The 19461-nt window shown below is 49.2% G+C and overlaps 2 protein-coding genes across 2 annotated transcripts; both read right to left on the bottom strand.

Moving 5' to 3' along the window:
• Positions 1-49: 49 nt before the first annotated feature.
• LOC119114647 (zinc finger protein 234-like) lies at positions 50-8503 on the bottom strand (the record flags this gene model as incomplete). The annotated part of the gene is made up of 4 exons (XM_037238684.1): positions 8413-8503; positions 7394-7489; positions 4394-4588; positions 50-156 (listed from the first exon to the last, which is right to left on the bottom strand). Coding segments are annotated over exons 1-4 (489 nt in total), but the record flags the coding sequence as incomplete, so codon positions are not given.
• A 256-nt stretch (positions 8504-8759) lies between these two features.
• LOC119114648 (zinc finger protein 181-like) lies at positions 8760-19322 on the bottom strand. Its single transcript, XM_037238685.1, has 3 exons — positions 19166-19322; positions 18664-18717; positions 8760-9572 (listed from the first exon to the last, which is right to left on the bottom strand). The coding sequence occupies exon 3, from the start codon at positions 9556-9558 to the stop codon at positions 9301-9303; it is 258 nt and encodes an 85-aa protein (XP_037094580.1). The 5' UTR covers positions 9559-9572; positions 18664-18717; positions 19166-19322; the 3' UTR covers positions 8760-9300.
• Between the last annotated feature and the right edge of the window lie 139 nt (positions 19323-19461).

Raw genomic sequence — 19461 nt, 5'->3', positions numbered from 1 at the left:
TGTGTGAGGTTCTCCAGGTGTCTGCGCAGGTTGGCCACCTGCTGGAGACCTTGCCACAGATGACGCACGTCGTCAGGCCTTCATGAACCTTCTTGTGCAGCGCCAGGGAGCTCACGTGGAAGTACTTGCGACCGCAGACATCGCAGAACAGCGGCCCTGCGGAGGACGAGCGGTGATGACAGACGACGAGAGGAGGCGGCGGTGATGACAGACGCCGAGGGGAGGCGGCGGTGATGACAGACGCCGAGAGGAGGCGCCGCCCTGGCACGGAGCGCCTGGTGGCTTTTTAGGAACGCTTCGCACGCCGTCTGGCGCGCTTTTTAGTCCTTTTCTTCCCTATGTACTGCCAGCGACTGCAGAGGTCATATTGGCACCTACAGGACGTGACTCTATTGGAATTGTGACCCAGGTCGTCACGTGGGAGCCGCTAACCAGCCGGCCATTACGCCCGTGGAGTGACTGCTGTTGGATATGGGATCGGAGACGGCACAGCAGGAGGAGCACGCACGTCACCGGCGTCAATCGGTACGCTGACCAGTGACGTCACAGCCCAGCGCAGGCGTGCCGGCAGTCAGCCACAGGATTCGCCAATGCCGCTGAATTGGACCGCAGCTAGCAGGCTTCAGTGGTTTAGCTGCCGTCGGTAGCGCACGAGGTGCGCAACGATGATTCGTGTGTGTGTCATTGCGGCTTGTCAAGACGCATTCAGTTGCTCAGGCTATATGGCGTCGCCTGCCTCTCACCCTGGCAGGAGGAGCGGGAACCGCGGGGAATCGAACCTCACACCTCTGGTTTCCCAGACACGCTGTGGTTAACTCAGACGCGTTAACCACACTACCGGCACCCCCTCAATGATGATTCCAGATCTGATAAGCGGAACAAACTACACTGCAAAAACGCGATTTAGCCCCGCATGTCTTCTGGAACATTTGTACGATAAAGGTTAAGCGGTCTCTTGTTCAATTCTAAGTGGCCTCGCACCCGTTTCGACAGTCACTTCCACTTACGAAATGACATGGTACGATGACTCTCATCAAAGGTAGATGCAGAAGCCCATGGCAGATGCCAAAGGCAGGTGCAAATGCGCACAAGACTGGACAAGACTGCGTACAAACCTACACCACTGGATCAAAGGCAGCTGACGAAAACTCCGCAAGGAGCCTCATGGCGCGGGAATCACGAGCAACAGAGCTCGTAATGATATCCGTTACGTAAAGGGATCATCGTTCTCTCCATGAAGAAAAGACGCTTGGCTCTGGTTTAGGTGATGCTCCGGCACACCACTTGTCTCTTGTCACGGAATTATCTTACTCAAGTCACGTGATATATTTCAAAAAGTGCTTGCGGGGCTGTTATCGATAACTGTTGTCGATTGCTATATAGGCTCATAGTTAACATGCTATGCATTGCCTGACGTGAGTTCCGAGATTAACCCGGTCACTCAGACATAAAATGGCATTAAAGAAGGGTACAGGCCTTGACAACATTACAAAATAATCACATAACACTCTCATGGGCCACTACGCGTCAGGATGTCACACACGCAAAGAAATACAAATGGGTTACAAATCACAGATTTTTCAAACTTACGCCGCGCAGAGATATGAAGAGCAAGATGATAAGTAAGTGATTTAGAGTGCGAATAAGTTGAAACCTGTCGTGCACGTGCAAAAAAGCTTAAAACTTAACTCGCACCAGTCCGTTACGGTTCACTGAATGGTTCCGCAGCTTTTCACGAGTGATACTTGGGAGTGTTAGGACAAAGTGACGTCAAAGGTCATTCACGTCCAATATCGCTGACAAACGGGGGCAGGCAAAACAGTACTGTGTACAGGCGGGATTTTTATTGATCACACGTCAGATCAGGCCCGGTTGCTGTGCCGTCGAAAAACCCGCCAACTCATGACACAGTTGTGCGATCACACACACACCACACACGCACGCACACGCACACGCACACGCACACGCACACACGCACCACGCACGCACGCACACACACACCACACACACACACACACACACATAGATATATAATATATATATATATATATATATATATATATATAATATATATATATAGGTTCGTGTGCATATTACATCGCGCGCATTAAAACCGCCTGTATGATGATGTTTGCTACGGCCAACACAATTTATTCTGTGATTTATCAGTGGAAGTGGACCAGTAAGCCGACATGAATATTAAATACTACCTAGTGGGTTTATGGGTGCTGCAGACCTGATCTAACACGGGGCTCCAAACGCACATGAAATATGAAGGAATTCATGCCTAAATCACAATATTGGATCATCTTTAATCACGCTGTAACAAAACCAGTTGAATCGTTAACACATTTGATGCCTGTATTGATCATTCACTGGAAAAGCGTAAGGCCAAAGCACCAGCTTAAGGCGAGTGCGCAGGTTTGTCCATGGGAACTGGATTACAGCGCACAAAGGGAACAGTTAACACGCGCATAACGCAGCAGCGGGACCCCAGGAGCACCAACAATCAGACATGTGTCTGAAGCTAGAAACAGATTCCAGGATACATATACACGAAACTTTATGACATCCGGGACCTACCCTTGAGACCAAAGACATGTCTGCCAACAATTTAATTAAAATAACTCAGATTGCTCACACTAACGTGCCAAAGTTGAAGTCATTGGGTAAAAGTAACGTCCGATGAGTCGGCTTTTCAGCTCTTACACTCGGTCTTTGCCCTTGACATAACGTTTGCCTGGCGCGATGCGCTGGTAAAAGTGGTCGGTAGTATTCTCATATTTTTTATTATTATTCCAGAACCAATGGAAGTCAACGAAACCACTACGCTGATAACTCATGAAGTAATTGATGAAACGGACAATGAAGCGAGTTATAACCATAAACAAGTTACGTCCATGTAAATATCGGTAAAACTTAATTCCTTGTGATGTGGAAATCTCGTACAAGCCATTTAACTCTTCGAACCCAGCTTTCACACAGGCTGCCATGACCGCGGGTAAGACGGTAGTCTACCGGTTACCGATTACGATTCGGAACGATACTAGCTATGTCTTCCTTGGATAGCTTGTGCACTGTGCGAAGATGCACTCGCAAGTCGAACACTCTGTTTTGCACTTTGCCGCAGATGACACACGTTGTCAGTCCCTGGTGCACTTTTTTGTGGAGCTTCAAAGAGCCGGTGTGGGAGAACATTCTGCCGCACAGATCGCAGGAGACGGAACCTGCGAAGCACAGACCGCAATGAGTGGTTCGGAAGCTAAACTCTGTAAAACAATGAATTTATCCACATTCGAAAAATAGATGATCAGAAATCGCATGACGGGCTTGACTGTGGTCGGGTATTACTGGAGCCTGGAATCAGACAGCGTTTTCGCCACGAAGCCGACACATCAGTAATAGTGTCAAAGACCCGCCAACAGCTTGTTGAGGTGCGGAAATGCTGCTGTTACGGCGTTTACTGCAGCGAAATTACTGCTGACATCCACAGGTGGCATGTGTCTAAGAATTAAACCACGTGTGCCAAGTTATGTTTCCCAAGAGCTTGCCCTGTTACATCAGTAGGATCATTCGACGTTGCTGTCAAGCTTCTGAGGCAATGTCGCGAAAGAAGCGGATGAGGCCGCAAATGTGTCCCGACACGATGAATCTCTCGACTTAACAAAGCTCTTTCAACACTATGAGATGAGTGCTTTCATTTTCCAATGGAGGCCATCTTTGCAATCGCATTCTTTCAATTGCTCCTTCCTTCTGGTTCTCCCTGTCTGCTGTAGAACTGATTCACATATCTTCTAGATACCGAGTTCCATGTTTATTACGGCAACACAATATAAAAATGAAAACAAACCACCATCCACCACGGCATACAAACATGGGGACGCCAAAGACATGTCTGGGTGACAAGTTTCTCCACACGTCCGGACAATTTGACAAAATACTTTTGGTGTGGCAATGAAACGCATTAAAATCACCAACGTCCCCTCAGTCGGCAACTGCCGGAGAACTCCGTGAACGCAACCAACACCGCCCGGCAGACGTACACCAGGGAACTGACAACAGGGGAAACACAATACAATACACTGGAAACAAACCACCAGAAACAGTATGTATTGAGCTTCGAGCCAAATGATTTCCACAGATTGAACATTCGGTCTTCAGAGAATCATACGGACAAAGATCACTGCTAGGCTTGCACGTATATGTAGTCGCGTGATGGGACGTTGGCGTATGCGTGATCGCGTCTCTGCGCGCTTTGCATACGCGTGCTTTTGCCGAGGCATGTGCAGGTAGTGTCCATGAACGTCTCGCATACACATTTTCCAAACTTCACCAAACGATCGATAACAAGATGACGGGCAAGGTTGTGGCGCCATTAAGTCTCAACGTTTGCGATGTGGAACAATTTTCTTGACGTCGTCTTTTGACAGCCGATGAACCTGGCGCAGATGCGCCCTCAAATCGGCCACTTTGTTGAGCACCTTTCCACAGAGCGCACACGTCGTCAAGCCCTCGTGCACTTTCTTGTGCAGCCCCAGAGACACGGCGTGCGCGTAGAACCGGCCACACACGTCGCAGGCGAACGCACCTGGGGAAGGTGGAGCGTCAGGTGACTGGAGCGTTCAACACTGGCGTGTTACTTGCATGGCAGCAGCCCCGCCCCGGCAGGTGATCATCTGAACAGCATGCTTCCACGCATGTCCAGCTGAAACGACTACCAGCCATGTTCACCTGACACAAGCAGTTCCTCACAGCCAAGCGCTCTAAAAACCTAGGCAGACCGTTGAGTAGACCGTTGAGTTTGATGTAGCTTTCAAGGGACTTCCAGATAAGTATGGAGTTCTGAACTGACACACTATTTTCAAGACCGCTGTCTGCCGTTCACAGCCATGTCCTATTTCAGACTTCAAACTCCTTGCTTCTAAGCTTGACGCATGCGAACCTGTGCAACCTATTTCGCGCCGCCTATCTGAAAGTTATTCAACACGTACGACGCCACAGCAGCGTCGCGCGAGTGTCCCCACCTCGCTGGTTGAATTATGTCCATAGTAAAAATAAGCCCACCAAAAGAGTCCTTTTTGCAGTCATTCAGCTCCAGTGTACCAACGATGGCAGGCAATTGGCCAGCATGAATATTTAGCTGCCGATCGCATGTATCGATACGAACCGCGTTTTGTGAGAAATAACGCAGGCATTCAGGCAGAAGCACTGGTATGACGAGCATGAAGCTGGGAATCGAGAGTTTAAGGAAAGCGTCGTAGCCGAAAATTCAAATGTAGGTCATGAAGAGACCATCACGGGAAAATATACAAGTACACCACGAGGCATGGTAAAAAAACAAACACACGTTCATATCACGCAAAAACGAAAAATGTATGCGTCTTGAACAACGCCACCCTGCAGCGCGAAGAAGCACGAGTAAGTCGGACAACGACTCTTACGGCATAAAACGTCCCACGACGTAATCAAACGATGACGTATTGAAAAGCATGCTTACTAAAGAGTAAAATTGTGTTGTTTAGAGCACCTTTTGCACTTAAAAGCATACCAATAGCCCAAGTGTGCTTTTCAATACATGTGATGCTTGCCCCAATATCTTCAAATGTGGAACGGTCCATTAAGTGCCAGGTGTTCTCACATGGACAATCTGTCCACTCACCTTTCCACATATGTCACACACAAGCGCCGCGCTACTGACTGTGTATCCAGGATTCGTACACCTTTCCCATGGCTCTTTCTACACGCATTACAGGCGGGTGTTGACACATCAGCTGAGTCGTTGGTACTGGAACCACGCCTAGAGCGCACCGGACCAGGGATGTTCGGAAGCGATATTGCCAGTGAACTGAGCATAAGCACACGCCCTGGTCACCAGATCGCCCCTCCGCAGGCTGGCATAAAGATACCAGCACAGGCTGGCATAAAGATACCAGCTGATGTAGATCAGCGCTACGGCAAATATCCGACGAAATGCGCAGAGCTGGATGGCGATAAATGGAATCAGTAAGACTGAAAGGACGCCACGTCCAGTAGACTGTCAAAGGTGGTCATGCACTTCACCGATCACTAAAAGGAGATAATCATTCGCCATCTCAGAACGCGAAGACTTGATTTACGCGTCACCATGGACTTCTCTTTTCCGCACTTCTTCTTCGAATGATCTTATCACCTAACGAAGATTGACTGCCATGTTTCGCTACTTTTAACCATTTTCTGAACCATTACACAACCTTTGAACAGTGCGTTTAAGGACACAGGAGGGAAAACGGAACATTAACGCGCATGAGCTAAAATGTACATATAACCAAGAACTGAACTAGTGCTATGTGAGAACGCCATTCACCAGTCACGCACGAAACAAACCATTCAACACTTACAATAAGCGGGACAAGCACATGCCAGGGAATACCATTCCCTGTCTCCGAAAGCGTAGATTCTGGCATGATGCCATATACTTCAGTCGTATAGAAGAAGCCAACTGTCTTGTCGGAATTTATTTTAAAAGTCTATATCCACAGTCGTCGAAGACACAGCCGCAACTAGTCGCAGCTTAATACTTAAGTTGTTTGGGACGCGGCGCCACATCAGGAAGTCATGATGAGCACAATAACTCAGACTACATATACTCAGCTAACAGGCGAGTGGGACTGGTTTCGTCTCCTTGCAGACATGCGATAACGCCTTTTGTGATAATCAAACATGCTTGGCGATGATTCTCAGTCAGACTGTGTTCACGTGTACACGGGCTCGATGGTCGACATCACATCCCCTTTATGAGTTCGTACGTTGAAAATGACCAACCTGCAATGCACCAGATAACCGGCACTGGCATACCTGCATTGGCATACCTGCATTGAGTTAACTGAACTGATCTTAACTATCATCAAAACACATTGCCAGTGAACCTTTGCCACATACCGCCATTTTAAAATCTCTACAGTATCAGTACGTCCCGGCACACTATACGCCGGCTATTTCCAATATAAAAACGTGTAATGACGAAACGCCTGTGGTTAGATGCCTTGCTCATATGAAAATACATTTCGATATTTAAAGCAATGCGTCGTAAATGAGATAAAATGAACACGAACACGATCCGTGGCAAACCGCGGCCAACAGCCGAGCCCGACATCCTCCCTTCCAAGCTAGGCTCACAAATCGGGCTTGCACGTGGCTCTAGCCTCGTTGGCACCTGTCGTGCATCTTCAGGTCACAACTGGTGGTCGCCTGTCGCCGCCGCGGTCCTGCAGCACCCGTCCGAGCAGCAGCTTCAGACGGCGGCACCGCTGCGCCTGCTCGGCACCAGGCTCCAGATGTGCTCGGCCGACAGGTGGTGCACCTTCTCCATGTGGCGGCGCAGGTGGGCCACGCGGCTGGCCACTACGCCACACACGGGGACACGTGGTCAGGCCCTCGTGCACCTTCTTGTGGTGTTCCAGCGAGAGGGCGCGCGAGTACAGCCGGCCACAGATCTCACAGGCCACACCGCCTGGCGAGACAGAGCACGCTCTTAGACATGGGCGGCGGCAGCACCGGAGCCACGGTACATGGGGCGGCGCTGGGCGGGACCTCTGAACCGATACTTGGATTTTGTCACCCTTCTTGACCCACCAAGAGCATGCAACGGCGAATCAAGCTGCCAGGGGCCATACCAGTGTGCGTTCTTGCAGCATGAGCACCAGAGGTGTCGTTTCCTGTTCAACCCCCCCTCCACACTTGAGCTACAGCCCCCCCCCAACATTGAGAAGAAAGTGGGCCAAATTTGGAGAGAAACCCGTCTGTTGACGTGTTTCGGGGTATACTGCATATTTGTTTTCACTACAACGCCCCGCCCCCCTACATTCATTTCGCGAAACTATGCCCCTGATGACCATCTATTGTCTTGCACCCATAAATCAACATACCGAGTACAAACTATGCGCATAGGGGGTGCGAAGCGAGGTCCCCGCAGCCGGTTACATCACTTAGTTCGCGACACTTAGGAAAACGCAGAACGCAATGAGCATCACGACTTGCCAATAAACGCTCTAAGGAGCGATGTCACACTGCAGTGGGTGAGACCTCGTTTACTTCGCAATACACGTGATCATTGATCCACAGCCCCAGGTCCTCCACGATCAATCCACAGCACATAGCGAGCCTTCCTGAGGAGACCTCTAGGCCCGTCACGTCTATTGTTACCTTACATGTACGTTCACTCGAGCATCCTCAGTTAATAGCCTGCATGAAAGCTTGCTCCTCAGGAACATGGCACGTGTTTCAGTGTCGTGTGATCCACACACAAGGCAAGGAGCTGGTGCTCAGACCAGAGCGAAGCCGCTTCGCAGCCAGAGCACGAGCCCGTGCTCGAACCAGAGCGGAGCCGCTTCGCAGCCAGAGCACGAGCCCGTGCTCGGACCAGAGCGGAGCCACTTCGCAGCCGGAGCAGGAGCCCGTGCTCGGACAAGAGCGAAGCCGCTTCGCAGCCAGAGCCTTTCCGGCGCATGTCAAAGATGCCCGACATCACTTACCAAACCTCTCGGGTACAATGTGCAATGGCCAACAAAGCTCAGCGGTGTAGCCCTCAGGCCAATTGCCATTGTCAACTTCAAACGTTGGCTGCGTCTAGACTTATCACGGATTCACAGTTCCTCAGCGCCAAAATATTTCAGAGAAAAGGAAAAGCAGTAACAGACAGCTTTATTTTCGACAGCTTTCGTAAAAACTGCCAAAAAAGTTTAAGTCCCTTTAACTTATAAGGCTCATTCCATCAACAGCAGGCCGACCAAACTCTTCCTCATCATCCGAATTAAGTCTACGAGGTTCTTACAGCGAATGCATTAGAAGCTCAAACGGAAACTGAAAATATCAAAAACATACATAGTCACATGCATATGCTAGAAATGTACACAATTTCTGACCCCCATTTATGTTACAATTGCCTTCGAAGAGAGTGTGAATTCGGAACCGACAAAAATTAACGTAATGATGCGTGCATTTTTACCTCAAGATATCATGCCATAAATGTTTATCAATAGCCTAAATAAGCCACCTCGAACAACCAGCCACAATACTGAAACAAACAGGTCCCATCAACATGTCCAACAAACGCACGATATATCCTGCAAATTTTGCAATCGTGCAGCATACCATCCGCTAAAGGCGACGAACTGGCCTATTGAGTCTGACGCCGTGACGAATGGCAGACCAAAAGAGCAGACACCACGCAAGCAAAGTATGACTTCCGTCGCCACGCAATCCCCTCGCCTCTTGCCAGATCACACACGCACGCAACGAGGCCTGCTCGTGAGGCACGCTCCTTCACTCTCGGTACACCTCAGGGGGACACTGAGACGGCAGGGCGAGAGGCAGTCCCAGCCGCTCCTTCGGCTTGGTGGGGACAATCCTCCGGACCTCTTCCTGAGTCAGGCCATGCACCAGCTCGAGGTGCCGCCGCAGTTCCGCCACGATACAGCACACTTTGCCGCACATGTAGCACGTCGTCAGTCCCTCGTGTTTCTTCTTGTGGTGGTTCAGCGATTCGCGGTGTTTGTAGATCTTCCCGCAAACGTTGCACATGTGTTTCGACTGGTCTGAAACAAGACAGACGTTCCATCAGAGAGAGAGCAGAATGTACATTAGTCCGCAACAGCATCTCTTCATTTGGCTCCGTAGACAACGCGCATCCCCGTAACGGCTTCGTGGTATTCCGCACTATTATGCGTGTTGAAGAGAGCTTCCGTTAACGAGTAAGTAACCGTCAATTATTCAAATAACACGCCTTATGCCTGACAACTATGTATTTAGCCTGCACATACAAGAAAACCACTGCACACTTGTGCCAATCAGCGCACATTCTTATTGAGGGCAGAACAATGCGACCTTTTACGCGTGAGCCTTTGCCACAGCTGGGTCGTCAACTTATGTGTAGTAAGTACACTACACCAAGATAGGGTCACAGTTCAGATGTAATTAGTTAAGTGTCACATAGAAAACAAAAACGGATGTTCACATAGACAGAGGTACCCAGGTCGTCTTGATCGCGATGTCTCCGTCGCATCGGTCTACTACCTTGTTAAAAGCAATGTTCCACATCTGAAGATATTGAAGCATGCCATATATGTAACGTAATGAGCTCACTTACAGCTATTGGCGTGTATATATGTATATATATATATATATATATATATATATATATATCCTGTCGTGACGAACATTAAAAGGGAATGCTCCACATCTGTGTAGGACTTTGAACTCAGATGAACAATTTTGAAGATCGTTCGGTGCATTTCACAGCCCTGCCCTTCCTAAGACTTTAAACCATCAGGTTTCTGAGCTACACGCTCCGAAGACGTGCAGGCTTTTCCGTGGTCATTCAGGCATGCTTGCCGTCATAATACCGTCAGTTCGCCACCCATTGGCCAAGCAGCATCGCTAGGCTAAGAATATAAACGCAGAGCCGTTCTATCTGGCGCTCTTAAGCACAATTTCGTTACATAATGCACGCCAATTGGCCCTCAGTGGATGTTGATCAGGTTGTGCATTTCGCTCACGAATCACGTTTTGTGCTACATAATACAGGAAGTTGGAAATGGTTATCAGTTATCGCCGAAATAACACTAGTAAGTCGAATTATGTACAAACAGCACCATAACCGAGTGTGTGAATAAAAAGAAGCAGGCTAAGCCCACGGATAAATATGCAAAAACACCACGAGAAAGGACCGAAACCCAAATACATCACGATATTTGATTCAGCAACAAACACTTATAGCACCGCCGAGGCCACCTCCCGGGAGATTCAAGTGCTACAAATGAGTGCTTGGATATCAATTTCGCGCGGCTAGTTTGGCAGCACCTCAACGTTACACAAACGCCCCGCGACGCAATCAAACCATGAAGCATTGAGAAGCATATTTACTAAATGAAAAATTGTGGTGCAAAACAGCCTTACGCGATTAAAGTACGCCAATGGAGAAAAGTAAGCTTATTTCATCACGTCTAATGCTTGCTTCAATATCTTCAAAAGTGGAACATTCCCTTTAATTCTGACGGTGCAGTTCTTATGCCAGGTAGCGTGACCACCAAAAAGACGCAGGGGTGACAAGATAACTCCACACAATAGTGAGCCGACACCATGGCCCACTGGACCACTTATTCCCCCGCCTGCATTGGCTGACTGACCAAATGTACAATCACTTCAAGCGTAGTGCGTACAGACGAAGCTTTAACTCACACAGGCGAAGCCACTGCCCCGTCCATTTGCCAAGCGACTTCTCAGAACTCTGCAACCAATGGCTGGATGAAGTCGTCGGTGTTTCTTCGTTTGTGACTGAAATGAAAACTGAGTGTTTATGGTGGTGTACGGTATGATACCTCATGTAACAACGAAAACTAATCCCAGTTGTCTGGAAAACTGCAGAATGTCTGTATTCAAGATGCGCACACAAGCCGACCAAAAAAGGTAGTGCGTTATAAAAAAGCACATACGGCGTCGACATGCAGCATTCTGCTAGGTAGACGTGTTACGCATAGCTCTTACCCAACCCCATCGACATGTTAACCATTTCAGAACAACATGCTAAAAGCACTGAGATAGGAGATCTCCTACAGCACATCGATGCGTTTCGGGGTGATGCATCATTTCTGTGCATGCACTTTTTGCGGTTTTTGAACAATGTCGGTAGCCACGTGGTTCAAAGGCGTTAATGACAGGAAGCTTCAACACTGACGAAGAAATAACTTACGGACCTTTGAGGGGTAACCCAATCAATGTGACCCGACGGATACGCAAGATTTCCATACCGGCAGTTCGGGGTGTCACAAACTACGGGCTTATGGTCCATAACTGAAAACGGATACAACCGTTGTCGGCTTTCATCCCGGACCTTGAGGCTCATATGGTTGGCAGCAAGCGGCTGGAAGTTTCTGCCAGCCGGCCTCCATCAGCTAGAGCCGTTGGCAGAAACCACGGGCAGCAAAATTGCAAGAGCTCAAACGCGGGAAAATACGCGCGTAAACGGAGTCACCTGTAACAGCAGCAGCATGATCGCAAGCAAACTGCACCTTGAGCAAAATGTTTGTGATGCTTCCGTGATGTCTATCTTGAGAATACCGTGATCAGAATGAGGAGCGCTTGAGAAAAACCGCACGCCGTTAAATGTTGATGAAAAGTTGCGCTGAATAACTTGCTGCTTACATCAATGAAGTTTGAAAACACTACACATCCCTCGAAAGGATGCCAGTTAATGTAACGTCTGAACTGAAGTCCTTTGACAGACAAAATCTTCTAAACCGACTTTCGAAAGTCTGCGCATTCTACGCCAGTAGCACCTTGTATCCCTTGGGGATGTTATAAAGCAATGTGATGTTCCACATCCTGGTGAAAGGCAATTCACTATGCCCTCATAGTGAACTGCCCTTGATACATAGTTCTCGAGTTCTAATTCATGTACCAGTTATAACAAATAAGGCATGTATTCTAATAATACCATTGATGGTTTCAAACCAGCCCACGTCGCAACTCATAACACGACTAGAAGCGTCGCTGATTGATATCAGTATTTTACTGTCGGTAGAAGTATCAATAATATAGAGATATTCGAAGTATGAGTTCACGTGCGCGAGAGAAGACAGGGAGCTTGTGGTACATGGTATCACCGGTTATCCATGGCGTTTCGCAAATTGATACAAAACATTTCAAAGATTACTCATTTTCTTTTAATACATATCTTAAATCAACTATATTCTGGCGCCGGAAAGTGTTCGCCAACAGCTAACTTTTTCATGTCAACAGTACAAATTCAGGGCCATTATTTTCTGGAGCACAGGCAAACATTTTCAACGCTAGCAAGTAAAACATGAACTGAACAGGTGCAAGAGACCGTATCATCCAGCGCAGCATAACCGTACGAAAAATGTTACAGCAAAGCGCCCAATTCCAATGGTGAGAGGCTGGAATACCAAGGCAGTCCGGCACGTCGCCACCATCAGTCAATGACGTCCTGCAAAGCAAACTGACCAACTGACATCACATGTGGGGTACATGAAACGCTAGGGTGAACCGTTACGAACCATGACCACTCTCTTCCATGCCCTTCAAATCTTCCCACGGGGAGTTTCCTTTCAGTTGGGAAGGGAAGAGCCCTCCCCTAACAATTTTAGCTCCAATCCCTCATTTTTGATCTATTTCGGATGTAGCTTTGCCATTTTCATTGCTGAGTCCCTCAACCTCTTTTACGAAACAACACCTCAATCTCTCGCTAAAAACTGCACCTGACTTCACATGCAAGCACCAAAGACAGTGATTGAGCGAAAGCATTTGACAGACCATAGAACGGAGGTAGTTAGGGAGGAACAGCTTCGGCTAAAGGGACGCCCCTGAAAATTGCTAATGAATGGGGAATGTTTTTTAGGCCATGCGGAGGCTGGACAATAAACCTTTACATCGGCTTAATAACGCTCGGGGTGAGCCCCGAACAACTAACTAAGGGCAAAATAACTAAAGGCAAACCAAACCATCTCGTTCTGCCTTCTTCCGACGCGAGCGGAAATTCTGATAAAAAATAACTGTTTATCAAGAAACTCCAACAACGGACATACTGCAATTTTTGCGCTTAATTTTCCGCCGCCACACTATGACCAAAATCACTAGTATCGTTGCTAGTACCGATATCGTGTGCGTCTCTCCACTAACAACCATTTCAAAGCCGACCTTGACACAGATACTAGTGTACGGAGAAATGGTTGGACGGAAAGATACCAAAATGAGTCCATTTTTTGCTTCCAAACTCAAGGCTTATTTGATGGCGGGTAAAATGCCCAAAACTTGACACATCCTCGTGCACACAATTCAGTGATACGTAGGTGCAATGGAAACGACTTCCAGGGGAACATCATTCTACACCACAATAAAAAGCTTGAACAATGAGATCTCCAGAATTATCACCTCTATCAACCCGCAACATTATGAGGAAGGTCCAGCCAGCGAAAATAAGGCTTATGCACGTGGTATCTATCTCTATGACTCATGCCTGACATCTAGCATGCAAAATCTACCTTAAACGGGGCAAACGTGAACTTAATGTAATAGCATTTCCTGCCAAATCATCTTCGAATATTCATTCCAGACATACATGATGAGTCACATCCGCAGTAACGCGACTGAAAAAGGCGAAGATCTTACCTAATGTGAGGTTTCCTTGGCTGTCTTCTGGTCGCCTGTCAACGTACTGCATAGCAACCACCACGCGACCGAAAAACAATGATGCTACCTTGCGCTCGCGAAGATTGCAATGCGCTACGCTTTAAGCAACGCTAACAAAAAACCTTCGCACCTAACGTTGATGCTTTAGCCGAAGTATGTCAAGCTATACTACAAGACGCCAAAATATGATTTCTTTGCGGTTCTCAGACAGAATTTCCTTGCAGGTAGCATAGTGTTCCCGATTGATCGAAATCAACACAGAATTTCCGAGTGAGCATAGGCCAGGCAACATAAGTGTCCGATTGACCGGAAGCCAGGCACTCGCAGGGCCAACTAAGCCGAATTCACCATCTGATATACGTAAAACATCAGTGAAGAGCTGCTTGAAAACAACGCAACTTCACTGAAGTGACTGTCACGTCACAAAGCTACCCCGAAGTGGCTGAGCCAAGCAAAATAAGCAGCCTCCCGTGAAGGAACCAAGGAATCAAAATGTGTTTGTGACATGAAACGGACTAAACATAATTCATCACGAAACTCTCAAATACCGCGAGAACCTGATGTTAGGAAATATTCATTTTCCTTCCTAAAACTCGCAGATTCATAAGGACAAAGCAATAGCGGTCAATTGCGACTAATACACAAGGCCATTTCGTGACAGGGCCACATGTAGAACCGTTACGTGGAGCAAAACTTACGCAGAGAAAACGCAAGTTCATCCATCGCAGCAGCCTTCGAGTGTACATGCCGCGGCAAAAGACAGGTAGCATAACGAATAAATGTAATTCGTTACCCATTCATTACCTTATGAAAATTAATTTATCTGTTTAATACCTTTTGTCTATAACCTACCTATCCGTTATCTTTGGACAATGCACCACCAAACTATCATGCATGGATGATGACAATGGATGAGAAGAGAAAAGTCCCTGTCGGGTTAAATTTGGGATAAATTTGTTGGAATAAAATTATATCGAAATAAACCTTACATAACCGGCGCAAACTTAAACTACGCTTACGGTTTCATTTGGGTGAAACACTTGTATTCTCCGTAATACATCTCTACTACTCACGCCCAAATTTTGTGCGACAGGATGAAAATGACTTCTTAAGTACACACCCGTCAAGCTCTCCAGCCGGGAAAGTCGGCTTAGACAACGAATGATTTTGAGCAGTGCCATTGCTTTTCGGCTTAGTGGGTTTACATTTGCTGACCGCAAGAAGACATTTGGGCGTAGGCTTTCAGGTTTGAGTGATAATTTGTTTACTAAAGATGCTTTGCGTTTCAGCTTCTGCCATCATCGTTTTGGGGAAAACACTACGCAGCGCAGCGCAGTAACCAATTCAAAATACTCAAAAAAATACTTTCTGCAATGTAGCTCTTGAAATCTATCATGTGCGTTGATTTCTTGTTTGTTAAAGATTCGCAAAGCAAGTGGCAGCGTCACCTCAGGCTGTCTTTTCGGCAGTTCTATTACAGAATATGCCATGAGCGCGTAATGTTTCTCCCCGCGCCCGTGCGTCTCGCATGTCAGTCTTGTGTGCAATCACCACACAATTTGGGCTGGGTTCAGACCCGATGAAAGCGCATCATGTAACTATATGTTGCTCCTAAAAGATATTCACAATGACTATGATTGGGACTTTCCGTGTTACCAACCGCCAGGGCCACTTCGAGACTGCATACCTTTATCAGGTACCACAAGGGGTGTGGTGGTATCAAATTAAGTATCATGAGGGGTGTGGTGGTATCATATTAGGTACCATGAGGGGTGCGGTGGTATCATGTTAGGTATCATGAGGGGTGCGGTGGTACCATATCAGGTACCATGAGGGGTGCGGTGGTATCATATTAGGTATCATGAGGGGTGCGGTGGTACCATATCAGGTACCATGAGGGGTGCGGCGGGATCATATTAGGTACCATGATGGGTGCGGTGGTATCATGTTAGGTATCAAGAGGGGTGCGGTGGTGGCACGGCAAGAGCTTGAACCTAAGACCGCCGGTCCAGAGCCGAGCACCATACCACCACGCCACCGCCCCTCTTTGAGAGGTTACAAGCACTCAATTGGTCCTCGAAATGGGGTGTCCCGTCTTGCTTGAGCCCTAAATACGTCAATGCACCATCGGGAACAAGGAAGTCGGTCATGTGTCGACTTCTGTGTGTCCGCGAGGGCTGTCGCGAGTCCGAGTTGCACAATGGTGCCAGGTGTCAGGGCAGCGCGGAGAGGCTCCCAACCCTTCATAAACCAGCGTTCACTCGCTTCGATAATCAGGTGCGCACGTCCAGCCAGGACGCGTCTTCGGAGGGCTCATGGCGTCGAAACTGCCATCACTCATGAAAGACAGCTTGATTGAAAGGCAATCTTTGCGTAATATTCCGTACGATGCCACTGCTACCCGATCTTCAAACAAATTCTTTGCACAACAAAGATCTTTCGACATACCACATGGTGATTATGCTACGTTACGATGGCAACCGTTCACTTTTGAGAAGGAAAATACCCTTGAGAAAACGCGTTTTCGTAAAGGACCTTATTTACCGTGCCTTGAATTTTGACGAGTGCTTTGGGTGACAACCTGATCGCCTCAGGCGGGACAGCGCATATGGTTGCCAGCCTCGGGCAACTTCACTTGCAAAATGATTTGCCTTAAAGATTGAAGGGACTGAGCGTTCAAAAGACTCGCTGGGAATATAATACCCTACCCAAAAAACGCTAACCATCATTATTTATATCGCGACGAGAAAAGTTTGATTTCAAGCAGCAGCTTCCCTCTCCCACGAGTGCGCACTGGAAATGCTGCGTATATCGCACCTGTCGCTGCGGCCCAGAGCGCCGTCAATACGGCGCATGCACGGCACTGATACCAAGCTTACACAATGGTCATGTGAAAGCCAAACCTTTGAGGGAATACTGCAGCGTACCCTGCCCGCACGAAAAAGCACACACGAATCGAAAGATACCACAATATTACACGGCGTAACGGATGTTTGGGAAGGCCCAACCCAATTAGAGGCCATTTACTGCAAGAAACATTTCATTTCAAATATCAAGGGGGATCGGAAATAATCAGAGGCAGAAATCATAATAAAAAGATATTGTACGAACCATGGTGCAAAGCACACGTTTATAACCGACACTAGCTAGTGCGACGCGAGCCAGATTTCGAGAGCGCTAGCAGAAGAGTGCTAGCTGGTCGAAAATGTGCCCAGGAGATCGTGGCGGACCCGAACTTTACTCGTATGATGACCTCGCTTCCTCAAAAAGTTACATGCCACGCCAGAAGCAGCAGGGAGGTGGCTTGTGTCATATACAGAGTCGCGAGCACACAAACACAGGTGCCGTCCATCCTTCCCCGCACACTGGACACAAAATAACCATTCTCCGACTAACGTTTGAGCAGCACATACGAAAGCCGCCCACGGCACCAGACTTCGTATAGCTGCCGGCGTCAAAATGGCCGCGGCACTCAACATGGCGGCGCGGCAGTTCGGCCGCCTGAAGACGCTGCCCCTCCAGCACGCTGGCACAGCCTCCCAGGGGGCCGCCGCCGTCCAAAGGCACGTGGCCACGCGCTCAGGCCACCGCAGGCGCCAGACAGGTCATTCTCAACCCACCAATGCGGTGCTTAAGACGCGCATATTCCGGAATCACACGCTTAGTTTGTGCCAAAAGGAATAGTTACAAGGTTAAATATCTTGCTGGACTCCAAGACCTGGCGGGCATCGATCAAAGATACCGCCAAAGGAATGGACCTGTAGCACTGTGCCTTTGGGCGACGGAGAGCGAACGCAGTGTTCATTACAACGTCAACGGCACGGCGACGTGCCGCGGCGTGGCATACCGGCATGCAGCGACGTGGCATGCCGACGAGCCGTGCCGTGGCATGCCGACGTGCCGTGCCGTGGCGTGCCGACGTGCCGTGCCGTGGCATGCCGACGTGCCGTGACCTTGCATGCCGACGTGCCGTCACGTGGCATGCCGTGCATGTGTACTGTACGTGACGTTAAAATTTTACGCGATTGTGAACGGCATTGTACCGTGTGCGCGTTGCAGGTGTTTCGCCGAGGCGTCCATTAATGTGCTTGACTTAAACTTACTTTGGGTTTTGAAAAGGACGTTTCGGCTTAATTTTCATATCGTTTGACCAAGGTGGATATATATATATATATATATATATATATATATATATCAAGCTGCTTGAAATATAACCTGATTCCGCTTTGACACTATACGTTGCACCGTCTAGACCAGCCTGTTTTTGCGCCCAGTACCTTCCAGGTGCATAACCTGCCTGTGAACAAGCCACCTGCTACTTCCTTCATCCGGATAATGCCGCCCTCGCACCCGAAGCCCCGTTACCCTATGCAGAGTTTCTCTGATGGGCGGTAGGCTCCGCCGTTTGCCGTGCGGCGGGAGTGTGTGCCAGCGTGCTGGGACGGGCGGGCGGGCCACAGCGCGGCGGACGGCACCTACCTGGCGGTCCGGTGTCATCCAGAGGTCGCTGCGACGGTCCCGGCTGCCCGCCCGCTGTGAACAGGTCAGCCCGGCGTCACACCGGCCGGCGCCGGACGGCACGCAAGCTCGGCGATGGCTCGCGGAGCTCCTGATTCCATTCAGAAGCGCGGCTTGACATCGCGGGCACACGCGCAAGCTGACATTGCTCACACTGTAGATGCTGAAGATCTAGTGCGCCGAGCCTGCTCCGCAGTGGACACGTCGGGAAGCCGGCTGGGGCAGGCTCTACTTCGTCCCTCCCCTCCCCTTCTCCCGACCGCAAGACGTGGGTGCCTCTTGCGGCGCGTCACGATAATGTGCCGCGCCGTTTGGTGCTGGTATCCTCCACGTGACTGGATCAAGCACGTATGCCATTCGTTGCCAAGATGCGAGGTCAATGTCTGCGGCTTTAAGCCACGTTACGGTAAGCACGCATGCTGTTTTTGATTATCTGTTCTCTATTACAACGTTCACCACTCACCCGCTGCCGCCGTGGCGCCGCCGGCCACCAAAGCGCTGACGGAGAGGTCCGGCTCGCCGTAGCTGCCCTCGTATTCGGCCACATAGCCGAGCGTGGCGTCCAGGCTGACGTCACCGTCATCATCCTCCGTCAGGTCCACCTTCTCCACCTTGACGCCGTCCGGCGGGGGCGGCGAGGCGGCAGCCGACGGCGCCAGCCGTGGAGGCGGTGGCGGCGGCAGGGAGGACGGCGGCGGCGCGGGGGGCGCGGCCGCCGGCGCCGGCGTGGAGGCAGCCGCCGGCGAGGGCGGACGCGGC

Source organism: Pollicipes pollicipes, unplaced genomic scaffold, assembly GCF_011947565.3.
Source record: "Pollicipes pollicipes isolate AB1234 unplaced genomic scaffold, Ppol_2.1 Scaffold_2704;HRSCAF=3166_pilon_pilon_pilon, whole genome shotgun sequence".
Taxonomy (NCBI): Eukaryota; Metazoa; Arthropoda; class Thecostraca; order Pollicipedomorpha; family Pollicipedidae; genus Pollicipes; species Pollicipes pollicipes.
The sequence above is the reverse complement of the archived record's forward strand: the minus strand, read 5'-3'. Positions and strand labels throughout refer to the sequence as shown.

Bases quoted from the DNA above. Each gene is read 5' to 3' on its own strand.
- LOC119114648 (XM_037238685.1), bottom strand. From the start codon at position 9,558: ATGTGCAACGTTTGCGGGAAGATCTACAAACACCGCGAATCGCTGAAC.